This window comes from Balaenoptera acutorostrata, chromosome 3 (assembly GCF_949987535.1).
Source record: "Balaenoptera acutorostrata chromosome 3, mBalAcu1.1, whole genome shotgun sequence".
Lineage (NCBI taxonomy): Eukaryota > Metazoa > Chordata > Mammalia > Artiodactyla > Balaenopteridae > Balaenoptera > Balaenoptera acutorostrata.
Window position 1 is genome coordinate 168317515 of NC_080066.1, and position 22967 is coordinate 168340481.

Sequence of the window (22967 nt, forward strand, 5' to 3'; positions counted from 1 at the left end):
TGGAATCTTGTAGAAGTGGAACGGCAGGCAACATTTTTTTCTTAACACAACAAAATACATTATAAAAACAAATTTCAGCAGTTTCTTCAAACATTTTAAAGAAGCGGCTACCATAAATGTAAAATTACATGCGCGCCCCACATTTTATTTCCAGTGGCCAGCAATGACCTAGACGGCGTGGCAAAGAGTAAAAGCCCCCCAAATGGTGGCTATCATTTGTGTGATAGGAATGGGAACGATATTCCTTTGTGAAGATTAACAGTGCTTAACAGTGAACGTTGAGAATTACTCATCCTGATTATACAGTACCCCGTTTGTTTTTGTAAGCCCCTCAAGTTCTTTTTGCAACATGAAGAGCTAGAAAATAACAATTCTGGAGGAACAGAGGTAGCAGCTATTGTAAGGAGAGGTTTCAGACTCGTCACTTCAGGCTTGGTCCCACGCCCAGAAATATAAAACTGTGCCAAGTTTCTAAACTCCCATCTCAGTGCGTGCCCTATGGCAGCTCCCAGGACCCGAGGCTGACCTCGCTGCGCAAACCTGCGCTCTTTCCCGAAAACTTCTCAATTTCTTCCCAAAAGAGAAAGGCCCGAGTCTGCGAGGCTCCGGCGCCACCGACCTCCGCGCTCCGGGTGCCCAGTCCAGCCCCAAAGGCGGCTCGAACAGCACAGTCGCGGAGGCGGGCGCGCCGCGTAAAAACCCCAGGCCGAAGCCGCCCGACGCCTGCAGGGAGCGGCGGCTGAACAGCGAGCCACCCGAGTAGACGGCGGGCGGACCCAGAGCCGGAGACGCCAAGCGCCCGGCCGGCAGAGAGCAGCTCAGGGCTCAGCAGCCGGAGGCGGGCTCCACGCCCCTTTCGAATCCCGGGGGGGTGGCTGATGACGAACACAGGGAGCGACGGACGTACACACGCCCCGCGCTCGCACGACAGTACGTGCAGGGAGCGCGAGGGAGCCTCGGTCCGTCACCGGCGCGACCAGCGTTCCGCCTCCTCCAGTCTCTGCGCTCCCGCCACCTCGGCAACCCGACGCCCGCCTACCGCCTCCGTCCGAGGCCTCCGCCGCTGCGAGGCTCGCGGCTTCCCTCCTGTCTCTTTAAATGGTGGGGCCAACGGGCCGCCCCTGCAGCTGCTGCCGGGGTGGCCCCGCGCGCCGCTATTGAGGGGCGAACCAAGATGGCGGCGGCTTTGGCTCTGTGAGGAAGACGGAAGAGGCGGCGGCAGCGGCGGAGGGAAAAGGACTCCCGGTAGCCAAGAGCGCTCGTGCGCCAGGGGGCTCTCGGAGTCTCCCGCGTAGTGGTGGCAGCTGCAGCAGGACCAGGCGCCGGTCGGCTTGGGACATTTGAAGCTGGGGAGCGGAGCGCAGTCCCCGGCTGCGGTGGCAGGGCCAGGTGTAAGGAAAGAAAACATGGCGGCGGCGGCGGCCTGAGGAGGCGGCGGCGGCGGCGCGGGAAGCAGATTCACGGAGATCATGGCGGAGGCGGGAGCAGGGCAGTGAACAGCGCCGCGAGTTCCTAGCGCGTTGGGGCGGGAGGCTGCGAAGCGCTGCGCGGCCCCCTCGGGGCGGCCGGGCTTGCCGGGCCTGGACAATAGCGCCGAGGAGCCGGAGGCGAGGAAAGGCGGGGGCCAGAGCTCGGGCCCGGCGGCGGGCCATGCGGGCGGCAGCGCGGCCCCGGGGCAGCCAGCGGCGGCAGTGAGGCCGGGGAGCCCTCCGCTCGTGGGCGTCCTCTCGCCTCGGCTCCCGCCTTCCCCGGACCCCTTTCCCGGGCGACTCCGGCGGGGCCTTTGCCCCGGGCCCCGGGCGGCACGATGACCGACACCCGGCGGCGGGTGAAGGTTTACACGCTCAACGAGGACCGGCAGTGGGACGACCGGGGCACCGGGCATGTGTCGTCCGGCTACGTGGAGCGGCTGAAGGGCATGTCCCTGCTTGTCAGGGCCGAGAGCGACGGTGAGTGAACCCCTCGCGGCGGGACCCTCGCCTCGCCCGCGCCCCTGGGCCACCTGCCCGGTCCTGTGGGGCTAGCGGCCCTGAGAAGACGGAGGGGACGGAGGCGACGGCCGCCGCCTCGGGGGAGACGGGCCCCCGGCACCCCTGTCCTCCCGGAGCTGCCCGGAGAGCGCTCCAAGTGTTTCTTTCTCTGAGCGCCCCGTCGCACTTGCGCGGGCCCGGGCGGAGCCAGGCGCGTCTGAGCGGTGCCGCCGGGACGTGTGCAGAGGTCGGGGGCCTGGGAGCGGGAGCTCGGACTGTGCCGTTCCTTTGCACTAGAGTGACCTTGAGAAAGCTACTGATCTAACCGATCTCCTGCCTTAGTTCACGCGTCTGTAAAGCAGGCATGAAACTTTTCTCGGAGCTGAGAAAGTTCTTAGCTGTTTCACTTTTTGGAGCATAAACATTTTGTTGTGTTTTTCTTCTTCTTTTTCTTCTTTTTTTTTTTTTTAAACGTATCATTGCTGCATCTTTCCGATCCTGTTGCAGGTTCGCAACCCTGGTTCTGGATCTGGCAACTCTGCACTCGGCAGAGGAAGTGCTTCTTTGCCGTGGGAAGAGAGATTTGTGTTCCCGCAGCGTTAGTTGTCTTTTTCGTTAGAAATGCAGAACTTTGTGTGTAGTTTCACTGGGTAAACGGCCTGCAAGTTTGGAATCATTTTATCCGAGCATTTTATCCGATTGCTTAAATGTATATTCATAATTCGGTTCAGCTAACAGGTGGGGAGAAGTTGACAGAAACCTTTAAAACCTTTCGAATCTGCCCTAGCGATGCATATGCTTCACATATTTTGAAACAGCCCTTCAAGATTCAAAGACCAAGTTGCTTGAAGATAATAAGTGTTTCACATTTTTAAAGACTTAACTCAGTTTAGGGATTGCCACTTCCTCCGGTGGCGTACCATGAATTTCCCTTAAAGAAAATGTTCACATCAGGTAAAACTTTTTTCAAAATAGTTCCTTCTGAATTTGAAAATCTGCCTTGTAACGATAGCCTATAATTTTATGGTAGCTAATTGTCTGAGTTTATTACGGTTGTAGGTCTGTATCTAAATTATTACAAACTCATTTCAAGGACCTTTAATTGGACTTCCTACCCAGAATTCCAATTCCACGGAAAACAAATAAGACTCACCATTCTGTAATTGAAGGCTGTAGGGACATTGCTTTTCAATTTGAATTGAAAAAAAATGGTAACTTGGAGTATATTGCCCACAGATTACTTTATAAGCCTCTCCAAGATAACTTAAAACTGGAGAAAAATTATTTTTCCTTGGAGGCATTTAAAGGGTTTTGAACACATTGGGTAAATTTTTCTGAGGCCTATATTATTTGTCTCTTAAAATACAAGTTTGAATGTGAAGTGTTAGTGTACTTTTCTGTATGACTATCATATAGTAACCAACTACTCGAACTTCTATGTTTTTGCTTGTTTGGAAAACTTTTTACATAGTGAGTTGGAAAGTATGGGCTTTATAGGTTCAGTTAATCATGTGTAGGTTTGAGATGAACTCTTTGAAACCTCATAATAATTTGAAATAAGACATACCTTCACATCATGTGTTTAGTTGGACTCATTATACAAAGTCCTTTGTTTAAAGTATTTTTTAAGCATTAAGTCTTAATGACATATTGTCATTGGGAATCATACTCTTCTAACACAATAATATAGGAATCTCGGTTTTTTCCATTTTTATCTAATAGGGAAAGAGCTGAAATAAACTGTGCTAATGTTAAATTTATAAATTGTTAGGAAAACTAAATCCAAAGAGTAGGCTTAGAAAATTCCAGGATACTTGTGAAATACTTTGTAAATAATCTTTAACTTGATGATTTATGGGTTTTTTTTTTTCCTAACAGGAAAACTCCAAATAGGAATAATAGTCAAAATTTATTGAGTATCTACTGTGTGCCAGAGATTCTTCACGTGTATCCTCTGGTGTCCTCTTGGTGTAGGTACTGTTATTAGCCGTATTTATAGATTAGGAAACTGAGGCTCAAAGAAGCTAAATAACTTAAGATCACATAGCTAGGTTAAAAAGCAAGGAAGAGGGCTTCCCTGGTGGCGCAGTGGTTGAGAGTCTGCCTGCTAATGCAGGGGACACGGGTTCGAGCCCTGGTCTGGGAAGATCCCACATGCCGCGGAGCAACTGGGCCCGTGAGCCACAATTACTGAGCCTGCGCGTCTGGAGCCTGTGCTCCGCAACAAGAGAGGCCGCGACAGTGAGAGGCCCGCGCACCACGATGAAGAGTGGCCCCCACTTGCCGCAAATAGAGAAAGCCCTCGCACAGAAACGAAGACCCAACACAGCCAAATAAATAAATAAATTAATTAATTAATTAATTAAAAAAAAAAGCAAGGAAGATCAGTGTTCAAACTGAGGTGGGGGAGAGGTGTCAGGGACTGAATAAGACTTCTAGTCTATGACTTGAAACTAGTGTTATCTATTATTTAATTACCATCATTAAGTGTTTACAGTGTGTTTTAAACCCCTATATTATTGTCTACTTGCATTTGCTGCTTTATACTTAGATTCAAGGTTTATTTCAAAGAAAATGAAAACAATTTTTAGCCTAAAGATGTTTAAAATTACAGTTTATCTCCAAGCCACATGTAGGAGTTTTGTATTGGCTGCTAGCTCGGATTATCCATTATTGTGTGCTTCCCTCATTTTCCATTACAGGATAATTGAGAATTTTCCTTTCATTGCGATGAGCAAAATGGAAAGTTGTTTCTGGTATTCCATAAAATGAGTCATTTATCTTGTTAGAGGAGCGTATACACTTATCTGAAAATCAGGAAGGAAATTTCTGAATGGAAGTACTTGTGTCTTCCCTGTTACAGGGCACGTCTGTCTGGGTACGTATGCCCTTCCCCTCTGGAGCTGAGTGCTTGGCAAATCTGTAGCTCTCCTAGCCTTGGAGGAGAGATGTCCCACTTAAGTTACTGAGCCCATTTTCTGGATTGCATCCTTATTCAGTAGGTTCCTACTGGCAGATATGTTGTAGGAACATATCCTTTTTTAAAAACGAAGGTAGATTACCTCATTACCTCATAGCCATGTACCTACAAAGTTCCATCTTCCGATAAAGATTACTTATTGTTATTTTTCTTCTCCTAGTTTATGCTGTACCTGCTAGCTTGCTGAAGTGAGGGTAATGATGTCATCCTTTACTTACTCTCTCACTTTATGTTCAAATCATTCTACTTTTTTCCTCCATTATTATTTTTACCACCTCCACCTGCCAATTTTAGAATTGATAAAGAAATTGGAATTTCTCCACACACTGAAGGATGTCTTTGAACATAAAATCATGTTTATACTCTATTCTGGATTACTTTGCCAATCATCAAGAATATTGTTCTTATATTTGGTTTTCACCTTAAGTTTTATAAAGTATTTTTTACGTTTCATAATGGTTTTAATTCTGACTTGTCTAGTCAAAGTTAAAAAGATTTCATTTTCACTGTTATTTGAGGCATGAAGAAATGAGACATGGGGAAATGTTTTGTTCAAGGTAGTGCTGCTAGCTAATGGTAAAAACTGGAATCCTGTGCTTCTTCCTCTTGATAGAACTTGGTTGTAGGTAGATCTGCCTCTACTTCTACTATAAATAGAAAAGGAGGTCAACAGTTTGGGTAGGAGAGTCTGTTTTGTTTTGTTTTGGCTGCGGTGGTGAGAAATGAACAGAGATAGCATCAGCACTTTTTATGTTATTCTTATAAATCAGTAAGTAGTATATAATCTTGCATATAGTAAGCACTCCAAATTTAGCTACCAAGAAGAACCCAGTGTCAGTACTGGGAGAAATATTTCACTTTGAAAAGCTGATTTAAATGCGCTTTTTTTTCTCTTGTGTAGACCTACTTCGTGGAAAATTAATAGGCTTAGGATAACCAAACCCTTATTTATCATCTGTTGCATGTGATAACTTTTGAAAGTTTGAGGGCCATTGGCTACATTGGGTATAACCGATGGGGTTGGAGTGTAGTGAAGGCTTGACACGGGGGTGGGACCTTTTAACATAATTCTACCAAGTTTTTTCTTTCCCAGGCCTTCATTTTAGGTTTTAAATGCCATGTGTAATCTGTGGTCCACAAAATTGGGAGGGTGGGACCTGGAACACAGACCTGCTATAGGTTTGAAACATACACTAGTCTCCTATCTAGATGAGATTTTGGACTTCCATTAATTTATTATGATGGTGTTCTCTTCCTACTAAGGAAGCATAGTACCTAAGCTCTTGCCCTTAGCTTTGACCGTTGATAATGTCAATATACTGGAAAAGCCAGTATATTGCCAGTAAGGTTGAACTGCTTACTTAAGAGCAGCAGACCTGGAAGCTCTTCATTCTGAAATCCTTAAGTATTTATCCAAATCTGAACCAAGAATCTAAGTTTCTTAACCCCAAACCATATACTCCCATATTACCGGAATCTGATTGATTGGTTGGTATTGAAAATAAAACCATAAAATTATAGAAACTATAATATATCATTTCTCCAGTGAAGGGAATTGATATCTTCTGAACAAGTGAATTTTCCAGCTAAATTAAACTGTAACAAGATTAAAAAATCTCAACAATTTGCATGGAATATTTCCTAAATGCTATATATTAGAAGGTTTTTCTTAGGCAGTCTAATGAGCCTGTGTTGGTTAGCCTTTTATTTGTAATGTGTTTCTGGATCATTGTTCTACTATTCAAGATTATAGTGATGCCAGGGAAATATTCTGATCATGCTGTTAAAAAAAAAGTATTGAGTGCTGGTTATGTGTTAGATTCTGGAGTAGGCACTTTAATATAAAATTTCAGTTAATATTCAAAAGCAACCCTAAGAGGTATTATTTTTTGCTAACCATAAGTCTTGGTGCATTGATTCTTTGATTGGACAGTTCTGGGGTCTTTTTTTTCCTGTACCCAGCCAGAAATCTAGATTTTTTTTTTAATGTAAAATCTTTCCATTGTAAAAGATTTGCATGAATTTAGTGTATGAGTATGTTTGGTAGAACTAGGAATCAAACAAGCTGTCTGCTGGCTGGATCTATACTACAGGCACTAGTTTTAAGTTCTCTGATTTCAGCTCTTCAGATGAGACTTCATTCTGCATTCTTCATAACTACCCTCCCCCTATCCCTGGAGGTGTTTGTTTTGTTTTGGTAGGGGTGTATTGGGGGTTTGCAGCAGGATACTAGAAAAGTTCAAGAGGAACCAAGATGTGAAGTAGGGAGGGAACGTTTTTAATGACCTAATTGTTTATACTCATAATTGTACTGTTTGTTTTACTGTCACTTTTTCTTGCTATCAGTCTATGACAGCTTTACCTGTAGTTGTCTTGGTGATGTTATGAGTGGCATTTCCCCTTCTTTACCATCGTCCCCCCATTTCCTTAGTGTACAGATCTCTTTTTTTATCAGTATACTTGGGGCCTCTAATTGTGTCAGGATATACAGATCTATCTCATCTAAAACTAGCATAGTATTCCACTGTATATATTGAATTCACACAGTACAGTGTTGGTGGCATAGAGTAACATTTCTCAAATTTTTTCCCTCAGGATACCTTTATAGTACTAAAATTGAGGATCCCTAATAGCTTTTGTTTATGTTTAAACAAGAAATATCTATCAATATTTACCACATTATAAATTAAAATAAGACTTTAAAAATCTTTTCTAAAACAAGAATTCAGTGACAAGAATGCCACTGTTTTACGTTTTTACAAATCTCTTTATAATGTCTGGCTCAGTTTTTTTTAAAGTATTCTTTTCTGCTTCTGCATTCAATCTGTTGCACTATCAGTGTAGACACTGTGAGAAAAATAAGAATGAAAATGGCAAGTAATCTCTTAGTAATATTATGAAAATAGTTTTGATTTTTCTAGGCCTCTTGAGATCCCCACACTCTCCAGCTGGCTCATACATTGTTTCTAGTTTTTTTTTGCCTTTACAAACACTGCTAATGACATCTGTATTCATATACTTGGCACCTGTATGAGGGTGTAGGATAGTTTCCTAGGATTGTTGGACCAAAGAGTCGTATGTGTTTAGAAGCTTTGTAGATAAAGGTAAATGACCCTCCAAAAAGGTTGTGTTGATGTTCAGTTTTGGTAATAGTAAATGAGAATTAAGGACCCTCTTTATTTTTTGAAGAAGTATATGTGCAAATACGGCCTTGCACGCCTGTCAGAATCTTTGGGATGGACTCTGACAAGCATTTGCTGTGCAGGAGTATTCTTCAGTTCACCTGAGCGTGCCTGGTTTTGCTAGTGGTCTGAATGATAGATTCTGCAGTGACAAACTTAATTACATGTATTGATGCATTCCCCTTAGCTACATCAACCTCTCGATTTTTGTGTTTCCATATCCTTCCATATCCTTCCCAGTCATTCAGGTGGGAAGTGGGAAGGCCTTTCTCAAGTCTTGATATTGGGGTTTGCTATGTAGGCTTGTCTTTCTCTTGTCTGTGTGAGTGTCTTTCTCAGATGTGTGAGGAGACGGTGTCATGGTGGGGGAGTGGTGGTGAGAATGAATTCCTCTTGGAGGATAAAGGCATCTATTTCATTGGATAGGATGAATGTGTTTCTCAAATTAATTGGGGTGGGGGGCTGTTTTACATATGTTTCAGTTACTAAGATACACTGGATCTACCCATTATCAAAAGCATGTATGGAATCTAAGAAAAAAAAGTCATGAAGAACCTAGGGGCAAGACGGGAATAAAGACACAGACCTACTAGAGAATGGACTTGAGGATATGGGGAGGGGGAATGGTAAGCTGTGACAAAGTGAGAGAGTGGCATGGACATATATACAGTACCAAATGTAAAACAGATAGCTAGTGGGAAGCAGCCGCATAGCACAGGGATATCAGCTCGGTGCTTTGTGACCACCTAGAGGGGTGGGATAGGGAGGGTGGGAGGGAGGGAGACGCAAGAGGGAAGAGGTATGGGAACATATGTATATGTATAACTGATTCACTTTGTTATAAAGCAGAAACTAACACACCATTGTAAAGCAGTTATACTCCAATAAAGATGTTAAAAAAAAAAAAAAAGCATGTGTTCCCCTTAATGAGAACTTTAACTCCCTTGATGTCATTTAAGGTCTCCTATTAAGGAACATTTTCCTCATTTCTCCCCTTGTTATCTCTGCTACCATGATAAATGCCTCACACCTACAGTTGAACTCTTCATCCCCTTCCATACCCACTTATTATTACTGGGATGGAACTACTGTTCCCAGTACTGTAGCTGTAGCAATTGATAACAGACTTGTTGGGGGGAAGGATTGTGTAAATGCATATTAACATTCAGCTGGATCTTTTTCTTTCAATTGATTGGATAAGTGCTTATAACTTTATTCAGTAGAAACTAGGAGATGGGAATGGGGAACCTAATAGATGGACTATGAATAAAACTAGAAATGTGTCTTTTCATTATTATCTTACTTAGCCCCCCCAGTTAAAAGGCTGTTTCCCATATTCCAGCCTCTACAGCCTACTGACATCTTAGGGAACCTGGTATTTGGGGACCAGAGCTGGACTTCCTGAAGTTATGTCTTAGACTAAAGCCATTGGATATGGCTGAAATGGTTTCAGGAGAGATGCTTCCCCCTGACATCTTGAATGGCCCAAGAAAAAGAAAAACTTACTAACATCAGAAGCTTCTATTATGTGCTTATTCTTGTTTTAGCCAGCACTTTGGGAGGGAACACTTCAAACTTTGAATTTGTGATTGATTTTTCCTTTCTAGTCATCCTGACACTGTAACACTACTGAGAGAGTTTTGAAACAAATGCAAAAAAAAAAAAGGCAAAAAAACTTGTACTCAAAAAATAATAGTTGGTGTTGGTGTTTTTGTTTTAGCAGTTGCCAAGTCAGGTGTGTGGTTTTTTTTGTTTGTTTTTTTAAAAATTATTTTATTTTGGCTGTGTTGGGTCTTCGTTGCAGTGTGTGTGCTTCTCATTGCCGTGGCGTCTCTTGTTGCAGAGCACGGGCTCTAGAGCGCAGGCTCAGTAGTTGTGGCGCACGGGCTTAGTTGCTCTGCAGCATGTGGGATCTTCCCAGGCCAGGGATTGAACCTGTGTCACCTGCGTTGGCAGGCAGATTCTTAACCGCTGCGCCACCAGGGAAGTCCCAGGTGTGTGTTTCTTGAAATCACAACTTGAAGTGATAGCTCCAGCCCCTATGCCATGTGTCATTTTACCCCTTCTCTTAAACTTAAAAAAAAAAAAAAAAATTTTTTTTTTGAAGTATAATACATGAAAAAGGTACACAAATCATAAGTATTCAGCTTGATGAATTTTTCACAAAATAACCAGCACAAAGATGAAGAAACAACATAACCAACACTCTGGAAGCCTGCTTCATGTCTCTCTTCAGTCACTATCTCTCCCCTTCCCCTCAACAACCTAACTTCTAACACCATAGATTAATTTTTGCCACTTTTTGAACTTCATGTAAATGGACTTAGGGTATATACTTTTGTCTGAGGCTTCTTTCATTTATGTTTATAAGATTCATACACATTTTTGCATTTACATATATTTGGTTCATGCATTAACATTGCTGTATGATATTCCATTGTATGATTATTTACACTTTAGCTTTTTTTAACAGAATTCACATGCCATCTCATTCAAAGTGTATAGTTCAGTATTGTGTAGTATATTCACAGGGTTATGCAACCGTCACCACAATGAGAGACCATTTTGTCCTCTAAAAGAAATCGTGTACCCATTAGCAATCACTACCCATTTGTTCCCCCTTCCTCGCAGTCCTAAACAGCCACTAATCTACAAATCCTCTAAATTTGCAAATTCTGGACAATTCATATAAATGCAGTCCTAAAATATGTGGTCCTTTGTAACTGGCTTCTTTAACTTATGTTTTCAAGGTTCATCTGTTACAGCATGGATCAGAACTTCATATCTTTGTATAGCTGAATAGTATTTCATTTTATTTACCCATTCATCAGTTTTTGGACATTTGGATTGTTTCCACTTTTTTGCTATTATGAATAATGCTGCTGTGAATGTATGTGTACACAAATTTGTGTGGGCAAATGTTTTTGTTTCTCTTGTATGTACCTAGGAGTGGAATTGCCGGTAACTCTTACTTTTTGAGGGAACTGCCAGATTTTTCCAAAGTGGATGCCTTTTTATATACCTACAAGAAAAATGTATGAGGGTTCCAATTTTTCCACATGGTTGCCAGCTCTTGTCATTGTCTGTCTGATTATAGGCTTCCTAGCTGGTGTAAAATGGTTATCTTTTTGTGGTTTTGATTCGCATTTCCCTAATGACTAAAGACGTTGAGCTTCTTTTCATGTTTATTGTCCATTTGTATATCTTCTTTGGAGAAATATCTATTCGGATCCATTGGCCATTTTTAAATTGAGTTATCTTTTTACTATTGAGTTGTAAGAGTTCTGGATGCAAGTCCCTTATCAGATATATGATTTCCAAATAATTTTGCCCATTCTGTGGGTTCTTTTCACATTCTTAACGGTATTGTTTGTAGCATAGAAGTTTTTAATTTTGATTATGTCCAGTTAGCATCATTTATCAATGATGTCCGATTTTTTTCCTTTGTGCTTTTGTGCAGTTTGACTTTTAAGGTGGCATTACTTACTCAGTTTGGTTCTATGACATTGGATCTCTTGCATCTTCTGAAATATGTTATAAACTAATCCATTTGTTTCACTCTATTATTTATGTAGTTTTCTGCAGATGGATTGTTTTTGAGGACGATATATTTCAAAGTAGGGTTTTTGGAATGTATTTTCTCATAGAAACCCGTGTTTTGAATATGATTATATGCCATGACTCATCTTTTAAAAGTTTGATCCATAATGTACCTGACATACTTTGTGATTTCATTGGGAAATAATAGGGTGCAATTTTTGTTCTAGTAATTAAACAACAAACAGTGAAAGAATATTTACAGAGATAGTTGGAAATTTTAATACTTTTAAGGGACTCTAGACATTGAGTTCGTTTGCTTGCTGCTTTTTCTTGTTATAAATATTTAATCACTAGACAGCTCATAGTAATTACCAAAATAAAAATTCGATGATTGTGCATAAAGAAAATTAAGGGTCACTGGAAAATTTATTTTGATTATTCTGGCAAAAGTTGGAAAAATGGGAAGAAGAGTAATCAGGCTTCCTCCAGAATGTGAGCATATTTGTCTGAACCTCAGTGAGCCAAAAATAGTAAAAAGAAAGGAGCCTAAAGAAATGGGGTGTTGGGAGTACAGGTGGGAAATATAGGGAGACTGTTTAGTTACCTTAAGTAAAGAAAGGATAAGAGACAGATTTTGGGTTAAGCAGTTCACCTGTGCTATACACTGGAAAGAGTCAAGTAAAGTGGGAAGCTTTCTTGTGCACAAGGTGTTTGCAAATTAAGTCACTGCAACTTGGCAAATGCTGGTATTTTACTATATATATTCAATATCACTGAGCACCATTACCAGCACATGGTAGTGAATGGTCAGTAAATTACTAACACGGGGCAGTATCATAAAATTAGTAAACAAATTTTATCATTAAGGCAAAACTAGTCAAATTTGGAAATGTTAAGAGTGCCCTTTTCTCAAGTGTCTAGCCACTATTTGGAATGGATAAAGCAACTGTTAAATGTAATATGAGAAGAGTTGAAAGCTTTGGATGAGAGACAGCTGCAGAGAAAATGCTTTTTCTCAAGTATTTTGGGTCAGAACTTGGCTTTAAACTGGAATTGGTTGAGGAGGGGAGAGGTATACATTTAGTCTTAAAATTTGCTCTTTGTGGAGACATACAGATGGCCAACAGGAACATGAAAAGATGCTCAACATTGCTAATTATTAGAGAAATGCAAATAAAAACTACAATGAGGTACCACCTCACAGCAGTCAGAATGGCCATGATTAAAAAGTCTACAAATAACAAATGCTGGAGAGGGTGTGGAGAAAAGGGAACCCTCCTGCACTGTTGGTGGGGATGTAAATTGGTGCAGGCGCTATGGAAGACAGTATGGAGGTTCCTCAAAAAACTAAAAACAGAGTTGCCATATGATCCTGCAATCCCACTCCTGGGCATATATCTGGATAAAACTATAATTTGAAAGGATACATGCACCCCAGTGTTCATAGCAGCACTATTTACAATAGCCAAGACATGGAAAACAACCTGTCCATCGACAGGTGAATGGATAAAGAAGATGTGGTACCTATATACGATGGAATACTACGCAGCCGTAAAAAAGAGTGAAACAATGCCATTTGCAGCAACATGGATTGACCTAGAGATTATCATACTAAGTGAAGTAAGTCCGACGGAGAAAGACAAATACCATATGACATCACTTATATGTGGAATCTAAAATATGACACAAATGAACTTATCTGTGAAACAGACTAGCAGATATAGAGAACAGACTTGTGGTTGCCAAGGGGGAGATGGGGTAGGTGAGGGAATGAGGGAATGGATTGGGAGTTTGAGGTTAGCAGGTGCAAACTACTACATACAGAATGGATAAACAACAAGGTCCTACTGTCTAGCACAGGGAACTATATTCAGTATCCTGTGATTAAACCATAATGGAAAAGAATATGAAAAATGTGTGTGTGTGTATATATATATGTATAACTGAATCACTTGGTTGTACAGTAGAAATTAACACAACATTGTAAATCAACTATACTTAAATAATTTTTAAAAAATTTTGCTCTTTGTCACAAAACAGTAGTTATTTTCTAATACCTTGAGTATTATGATACTGCCAGGGGAAAACCAGAAATGTGCAAATTAGCTTATTCTGAGAAGTAAATTGATAATTTGAACATGGAGAAGTGTGATTCCTGTATTAAACAGAAATATAAGACTTTCTGGGGCTTCCCTGGTGGCACAGTGGTTGAGAATCTGCCTGCCAATGCAGGGGACACAGGTTCGAGCCCTGGTCTGGGAAGATCCCACATGCCGCGGAGCAGCTAGGCCCGTGAGCCACAATTACTGAGCCTGCACAGGCGAGAGGCCGCGATAGTGAGAGGCCCGCGCACCGCGATGAAGAGTGGCCCCCGCTTGCCGCAACTAGAGAAAGCCCTCGCACAGAAACGAAGACCCAACACAGCCATAAATAAATAAATAAATAATTTAATTAAAAATAAAATATAAGACTTTCTGAAGGTGAATCATAATTTGGGGATGTACTTGGGCAATGGATCATATCCTTGATGTTTTCAGACTTTTACCAATGAATTCTTATTTTCAGTCTTGAGAGAGACCAGATTTTATTTATAATGCTTATTTGCATGTTTTAAGTTATTTCTCTAAATAATACTGTATATTAGAGATTTAATCCCAGATCATCTGGCTTCACACTGTGCTGTTTCACTACCTTCTGCTGCCCAGGAGTTGTTAGATTTCTATTACCATCTAGTGCTCACTCTTTAGATGATCGTGTCTGTTTTGTTAAAAGTAAACATGTATAAAGCAAGCATTTCTTAGGTTACAGGCTATTATATTTAAATTTGTATTGTTTTAAAATAATATTTCCTCAACTAAAGTTGTATGTGCATCAATCCTTCAAAAAAGGAAATGTGTGTGTATGTAAGGGAATATAATTTTGCTGCTTTACAGTTACATAATGGAATGTGTTTTTTTTTTTTTCCTCTTTCCTAGGTTCTCTACTTTTAGAGTCCAAAATAAATCCTAATACTGCATACCAGAAACAACAGGTAAAATTTTGAAGATGTTGTGCTTTATCTTGCATATTATCCTCTCGATTTGGTGATTAAATGAAAATTTGCCATCTGATTTCTTACAATGAAAATTTTGGAGTAGATTATAAGATGCTTTGCCAGTCTAATTCTAAAATCCAGTTCTACCAATCTCTATATGTATAAAGCAATCATTTTAAATTAAAAAAAAAAAAACTTGCTTCAAGTTAAGCTAAGTTCTAGATATTTGACTAACAGCCTTATTCTCAAAAGTTAAAACCTAAAACGACAGTTTCTTGTTTCTACCTAAAGAGAATTTAAAAAGTGACCACTGATGGAATAATCAGCTACTAACACAACTAAATGGTAGAAACTCCTTCCTTCACTATTGTAAATGCTAGTGCAGGAGGAACATTCATATCTCTATACAGCAACTCAGTATAAATACGAATCTGATTACTTATATAGACTGACTGGGACCTTATAATGATGTAACAGTTTTTTAAGAACTTTCAATTTGAGTACACTCTCTTTCTTGTATCCTTCTGATGCAAGAGATATCTGAAAGTAAATCTCTCACTTAATACTTGGAAGCACTGTCATCAAAATTGGTATTTATTCAGAATATACCCATGTAGATAATACTGAGTGCTTTACAAAGCCAGTGAAATCAGTAGCAGTTCCCTCATTGCCCTGAAGGTGCATATATAAAATAACTTAAAGTAAAATATACTACCAACACATTTATATTTATATTACTTTATAAATATATAACTTTATAAATAAATTATAAAGTGCTTTGCTTCATCATTGACCAATAAAATACTACTAGATTGAAGTTAGTTTTATTTTGCACATAAGATGAGGCCTAAAGATTGTGGCTTGCTTGAGGTCACACAGATAGTACACAGGAAATCGGATATTTACTCCTAAATTTATTTAATGGTGATTTATTTGTCCAACAGGTATTGGTACAATATGAAATATTTTCTTGATGGTTCAGTGGTCTGATAAATACACTTTGTTGCATTTGGTGTTCTTAAGAAAACTCTCAGGTTAGATTGCAGTGGCTGGAGACTAGAGTATTATTTGGTTTTGATATTCTATACTTAAATACACGTTTTGAGTTTTCAGTCAGCTGAAGAGTAAAAGCACATCCTAAGAAAAAGAAAAGATCAAGTCTATTTTGAGGATGAATGAACACATCTATATGTCTTAACCTATAGGTTGTTGGATGATAAGCAAGCAGGATGATTTGGTGAAAATTAGGCTCTTCAAGGAAAACAGAAGAGTCCTAAAAATTTTCAAACTTATGAATTTGTCAAATGGATAATTAAGAGCATATTTCTAGCTGTGCCCTGATGTAAGCCTCCAAATGATTCTGAATATACATCGTAACAGAGTAGTTGCTTACAATTGTCTTAAACTTATCTTATTACTAATGTGATAGTGGTTTTAGACTTCTTCCAATAGATCTTACCTTATTACTGGTTTTCAAAACAGTATGATCCCATTTATTTAAAGACGAAACTGAGGCCAACTGACTAATTTCTGACAAGTTGATCTTACAGTGTTAATGTAAATTATTTTGAGCTGGAACAGCTACTCAGTAACTGGAACAGATTGCTTGCCTGGGATCTATGATCTCTTGAAGTTCTTGAAGATAATAAAAAGGGGTCTTTGAGCTCTTTTTTAAAATTCTGAGTAAGACTTGCGGATTTATCCTCTTAGTAATGCTGCACAGCCTAATCAGAGGATTGTTTATTTACTTCTGGCTGGCATCACTTTAGTTCAGTAAGAGACTATTGGTCTCATGATTGACAGTTAAATAATTGACTGAACAGAGTAAATATGCAATTTAGCAGACAAATTTTTAAACATGGGATCCATTTGTGTACCATAAGCGGTGTCCTTATGAGGTACTGAAAAGTATTAGAAATTACATAGATCTTTTAAGATACCTTAAAATATAGTCATGTTTCCTCCTCAATACAGGAACTTTTATCATTTCAAAAGATGCTCAGCCAGCCTTGGGTTGGCTCCTTTCAGTTACTTACTAAATTATTTTTCTTTATATTGTGTTCACATCTAATTTCTACTCCTAATTCGTCTCTTTGGACCAGTTTGAAAAAGGCTACATGGTAGCTGTTACATGAGGCTTCTTTTTCAAGTGTAACTCTCCCTAGTGCCATTCAGAAATTCTTAATATGATTCATAGATCCCTCTGGAAGAAGGCTCTTTTTTGAAATGGTTAATTGCTATGAAAGTGTATGTGTTTATTTATAGTCAGTAATTTCAAAAAGATACCTTAGACCCTATAAATATTATACCATGCATATTGTAGGATACAGGCTGTTTGTACTACAGTAAATATAAAGTGGTCTCAGTATTGTAATTGTAGTGTCTTGCTGAGATTACATCTTAGTAAAAACTGTTGAACTGTTTATTAAACTTACTATCATTAAAAAACCAAAAATTGGTATGAAATGAATAAAAGGGTGGTAGGTGGTAGGAGCATCTTGCTTCTTGAACTTTGGTAAAAGTTAAAAAACCTCTGTCCAGGTAAATGCTCACATATTACAAATTTAGCCAATAATTTCAGGGGCATCATGGGCCTCAGGTGCCCCAGGTAAAGAACACCCGATACTGAAAATTAGAGAGGAGGAGCTATGTTTATTAATCTCATCCTCCTAACATGCCCTTGTTATTGAATACTCACTTCCTCTTTGAGTGTTTTGACTAGAGCATAAAATGTAACTTAATGTGCAAGCAAAGGATTGACATAATGTTTAGTTTGTATCTTTTGATATATTTAGATTGTGTGCTCAATTTGTAGTGCTTTTCATATATTGGTTCAACTTCTCCTTAAGGAGAACGTTGTTTTCATTGTATAGATTGGATAAAGTGAAGTGCAAAAAGGCATTGTAAATTACTGACATCAGTGTTGCAAAAAGTTAAAAATGAGTACTGTTCTCAATTCCCTGTTGCTTTGTTCATTTGCCTTATACTTTGAAGTAGTTTGTGATAATATATGTTAATCATTCAGACTTCTTTTCTCTCAAGGACACTTTGATTGTGTGGTCTGAAGCAGAAAATTATGACTTGGCCCTTAGCTTTCAAGAAAAAGCTGGATGTGATGAAATTTGGGAGAAAATATGTCAGGTAATTTTAAAAATCAGAAAATCAACATGCTTTCTTTTTAAGCATTTTGTTTTTTGCTGTGCTTTATGCTAATGCCCCAAATTTCAAATAGAGACACATTTCATATAGATCTTATAAATTCACTGCTGTCTGTGAAAAGCTTGATTTATAGGAAAGTACAGTTTATTGACATTAATCTACCCAGCCCAGACCTTTTCTGAACTCCAGAGTTCTATATCCAGCTACCTTTGAGAGCTCCTCCATGAGTGCTAACTAGCATCTCAAATTTAATAGTCTAAAACTGAACATAATCTCACAGAGATTTGTTCATTCTCCTAGCTATCTCTCTTATCTTAGTAAATGCCACCCAGTTGCTGAAGCCAGAAACGTGTTTATCCTTCCTTCATCCTCTATATCCATTCAGTCCCTCAATTGTAAGTCTGAAATGCATTCACTTATCTTCATTTTCATTGCTATTAGTTTACTAAGCCACCATCATTGCTTGCCTGGTTTATTGCCTTCATCCTAAATCTGTACCACAGCTGGAGTGATCTTTTTAAAAATGCAAGTCTGATCATGTTACCCCTTGTTCAGTAACTTCTTGTGGCTCTTGACTATCTCTTCAACGTCATCATGCATGTTCTCAATTGATTCTGGAATTCCCTAGTGGTTCTAGTACCTCAGTCTAGTGATAAAATCTCCACAGTCTTTTGAGAATGGTCATTTTTTATGCGCTCTGATGGCTAAAGCCACTGGTTCTTGTTATGGACTTATTTAGACCATTACATCCTAAGGACACTTTCTCTGTCTTCATGTTTATTTTATCTGGAGAATAAATAACTTACAGGAGATTCTTTAATTCATTGGTTCTCAAGGTGTGGTCCTCAGACCAGCAGGATGAGCATGACCTGGGATCTGATAGAAATGCAAATTCTGAGACCCCCATCCCAGATCTACTGAATCAGAAACTATGAGTAGGTACCAGTAATTCTATTTTAACAAGCCCTCTAGGTCAGATTTTCTCTGTAAAGGGCAAGATGGTAAATATTTTAGGGTTTGTAGACCATACAGTTTAACAGCTATTCTGTTCTGCTGTTGTACTGTGAAAGTAGCCATAGATAACACATAAATAAATGGACATCATTCTCTTCCAGTAAAATTTTATTTACAAAAACAAGTGGTGGGCCAGGTTTGGCTTGTTTGTCAATGCCTGCTTCAGGTGATTCTGATGCACCCTGAAGTTTAAGAGCCACTGCCTTAAGAGAAGCCACAGTACTCTTGAGGCACAGTTTCTCCTTAACTTGCAGAATTTATTTCTGCTATATAATTCTACTCAGCTGTGTTTTTCATAAATTAACCTGCCTGTTAAGCTGTCCCTTTCCTTCTCTTAACATATGAAAAACTAACATTTGTATTTATGCTTTCTTCATGTTTTCTTTGCTTTCTGTCTCATACAGTTGTTTTTACAGCATGTTCCTCTAGATTTTTGTCATGTGGAGTTCTTCCATAGAAAGAGAAGAGATTAATGAGCTCAGGGTGGTGCTGAAAGCACCCGTTATTCAGACAAATCTTGTTCTCTTTCACCTTTCTAAGATGAACAGTCCCACCCTGGACACAATCTTTTATTAGGTCAATATTTAACTCAGACCTGGACTCAATCTGTTACTGTCATGCCTGGCTCTCCTTTAACATTGTCAGAGCTTTATTATACTTTTCCTTAGTCTGTAACACTATACATTTTTCCGTCATTTTCTCTTGGGGCACAAGTAGTAGTACTTGTATACTTTTCTCTACAATAACGTTCCTGGGAATCACTGCCTGCTTTGTTGTTCCTTTCTGATCTTCCCCTCCCAACTTTTACATAGTTTATGTTCAAGATGTCATTTCTCAATGACTCTTATGATCCTGACTGTACTTCTCAATTAATTTCTGGATCCTGGCTTATTTTGGGGAATTTACTATATTTTGTTCTCTGAGATCTTATATGTTTCTCTGTTTCTTGAACTCATTATTTTTTGATCTAGAAACATCTAAAAAATCTCCCCATTTTCTAGTACTCTCCTTGATAGCAGTTTTGTCTGGGTGCATCTCTTTTTCCTTTTTATATCTTTATGATCTTCACATTCTCACTTTCTTCATATCTGTCCAGATTGACTTCTGAGATTTATCCTTTCTCATAAGTAAAGCTTTCTCTTCTAGTTTAGTCTACTTTCCTTTTTAAATTTTCATTCTTCTATTGCTTCTCTTCTGAAAGTAAGACTGAAACATATTTGTCAGATTATTACAGTTTCACCATGTTTCCCTGAGCAGATCAAATTCCTAAACACAGGTCTTTTTGATTACCTGTTCAGCCTTTGTATTTGCAAGTTAACTCCAGAAGATGGCATTTTTCATTATAATAAGGGCTCTCATCCCTTATCATTGGTTTTGTAAACAAACCCCTACCATTTTTCTATAGGTAGAGCCATAGCTTGAATACTAGGAGTCTAAAGCTGTGATGAGATCTTATGTAATTTAAAAAAATCCAGGGCCAACTTGAGACCATGCCAGGTAAGAGTTGTGAACGTGCCTAGCCTCCTTTTAGTGGTGCTGCCCACTGGGTTAAGGTCAAGACGGTATTGCCTTGCAGCATTTTTCTAGACTTAGTCCAGGACTTCTTCCCTTCTAGTATTCATCAACATCTCTTAACCATGCTAAGCAATTTAAGTTTGTTGGTCATTTCATATAAGGCCTAATTTTTCCATCCCTTTGCCATTCAGCTTGGCCTTTTGGGCTGGTTTAGTGGCAGTGTCTCAAATTACAGGGCCAAGATAGCAAAACTCATTTCATTCCAAAATACGTCTTTGACCTTTTGTAAAAATTTTCTTTTACCTTAAAATGTATTTAATTGTGAAGACTTATAAGTTATCTTTTTATAATTAGAGCCCCTACACTGACATAAAGTTGGGGTTTATGACAAACTTTAGAGCTTCTAGGGGATCATGAGAGGTATAGGTTTGGGTGTGTAGAAAGGAGAACTTCCATGGTTTGGTTACTTTAAGCAGGTATTCTTAGGGGATAGCTCTACTACACATAGGTTGCAGTTACTTTTTATGTGGTTTTATTTTTGTGTGGGTGCACTTGTTTCCCACTCAGTTTTTCTTAATCATCATTTTGGGCTACCAACCAGCGTTTTCATACCAAATCAGTGACCTACTTTGGTCCAAAGCCAGTTTGTAAATGCTCTTGGCCCTTGGTTTCTAAATTAACTGATATTAAATATTTTTCTTATTGCTTACAATTACATATATTTTCTATGGTCACAGCATTTGTGTGAATTTTACTTAAACTTTGAAGAGTTTGGTGGCTCTACCAGAGCACAGTGCTAGGAGTGTTTCTGAGATTTGCCCTGGTCTGTTGGAAAAGAGGGCCATGGATATAAAATGTGAGTGGATGTTTTACCATCAGGCCTCTATATATTATGCGTCTGCAGGGCACTCTAAGTCACAGTCACAGTTAGTTTAGTGGATCTTTAGAATGTTTCCGTTGCTGGTAAACCTTGTACTTACAAGAAAGCTCATTCCATTTCTGAACTTTGAACTTTCTTCCTTAAAATCGAAAGTGTATGTTATTTGTAGAAATGTGTTTAGAAAAGTAGGCAATTGTGTCGAGCTTTGTTTTTTTTTTTTAACATCTTTATTGGAATATAAATTGCTTTACAATGGTGTGTTAGTTTCTGCTGTATCACCGTGAATCAGCTATACATATATCCCCATATCCCCTCCCTCTTGCATCTCGCTCCCACCCCTCTAGGTGGTCACAAAGCACCGGTGTCAAGTTTGAAGACTTAAAGTTTGTCTAGTCTTAAACTTGAAAATTATCATTATAGTTTTCTTATAACATCTCTTGTATCTAAGAATATCATTTAGATTTGCTTTGATTATATTTTGTCAGCTATCATAAATCTTGTTTACTAGGTTCAAGGAAAGGACCCATCAGTGGACATCACTCAGGACCTTGTAGATGAGTCTGAAGAGGAGCGTTTTGATGATATGTCATCGCCAGGTTTAGAATTGCCATCTTGTGAATTAAGTCGCCTTGAGGAAATTGCAGAACTTGTGGCATCATCTTTACCTTCCCCCCTGCGTCGTGAAAAACTTGCACTAGCACTGGAAAATGAGGGTTACATTAAAAAGCTCTTAGAGCTTTTCCATGTGTGTGAGGATTTGGAAAATATTGAAGGACTGCACCACTTGTATGAAATTATCAAAGGCATCTTCCTCTTGAATCGAACTGCTCTTTTTGAAGTTATGTTCTCTGAGGAATGTATAATGGACGTCATTGGATGCTTAGAATATGATCCTGCTTTATCACAACCACGAAAACATAGGGAATTTCTAACAAAGACAGCCAAATTTAAAGAAGTGATTCCCATATCAGATCCTGAGCTGAAACAAAAAATTCATCAGACATACAGAGTTCAGTATATACAAGACATGGTTCTACCTACCCCTTCAGTCTTTGAAGAAAATATGTTATCAACACTTCACTCTTTTATCTTTTTCAATAAGGTAGAAATTGTTGGTATGTTACAGGTGAGTTAGATTATTCTTGTTTTTCCTACTTAAAAAGATACTGATTGCCTTCAGCAGAAATAATTTTCTGTTCCTTTTAGGCATCCAAATTGAATTTTAATTTTTGTCTAAAGGTATGTATTTTGGTGATACTACAAGAGATTATAATATATAATACTGTGGGACCAGAAGGTTGTGTTGGATTAGGTATGATAAATGTAATTTTTTAAAAAAAAAATCTAGCTTGAAGAAATTATAGGAAAAGGATCTTAATGAAATGCTTGAATGTGGAATTTTAGGGATATTAATCTATCAGTTATGCATAGAACAGAATAGATAGGAAGAGGAAAGAAAAAGAGAAGCCAAGAAATATGTCATTATTATAGAATACAAATTCTATAGCATTTATAGAACTCCCAGGTAATTATTTATTAGAGGTACAGCAGATGTTGGCAAGTTATAGCTGCATGTCTCCCTACCAGAAGGCATGCTTTTGTAATGGATGAGAGTGTGGGGAGGTTAGGCTTGAGTATGAGTTTCAGCTCTGCCTGTCACTTAATAGCTGTGTGGCTTGGGCAACTTTCTTAA

At 39.1% G+C, this 22967-nt stretch overlaps 1 protein-coding gene across 2 annotated transcripts in view; it reads left to right on the plus strand.

Moving 5' to 3' along the window:
- The first annotated feature begins 1807 nt into the window (after window positions 1-1807).
- Window positions 1808-22967, plus strand: part of PPP4R3A (protein phosphatase 4 regulatory subunit 3A) — a 38001-nt gene continuing 16841 nt past the window's right edge. For both annotated transcript variants that reach the window (XM_057543452.1, XM_007198713.3), the window contains exons 1-4: window positions 1808-1949; window positions 14648-14703; window positions 17749-17847; window positions 21783-22400. In XM_057543452.1, coding sequence (XP_057399435.1) covers window positions 1808-1949; window positions 14648-14703; window positions 17749-17847; window positions 21783-22400 — 915 coding nt within the window. The remainder of the gene's footprint in view (window positions 1950-14647; window positions 14704-17748; window positions 17848-21782; window positions 22401-22967) is intronic.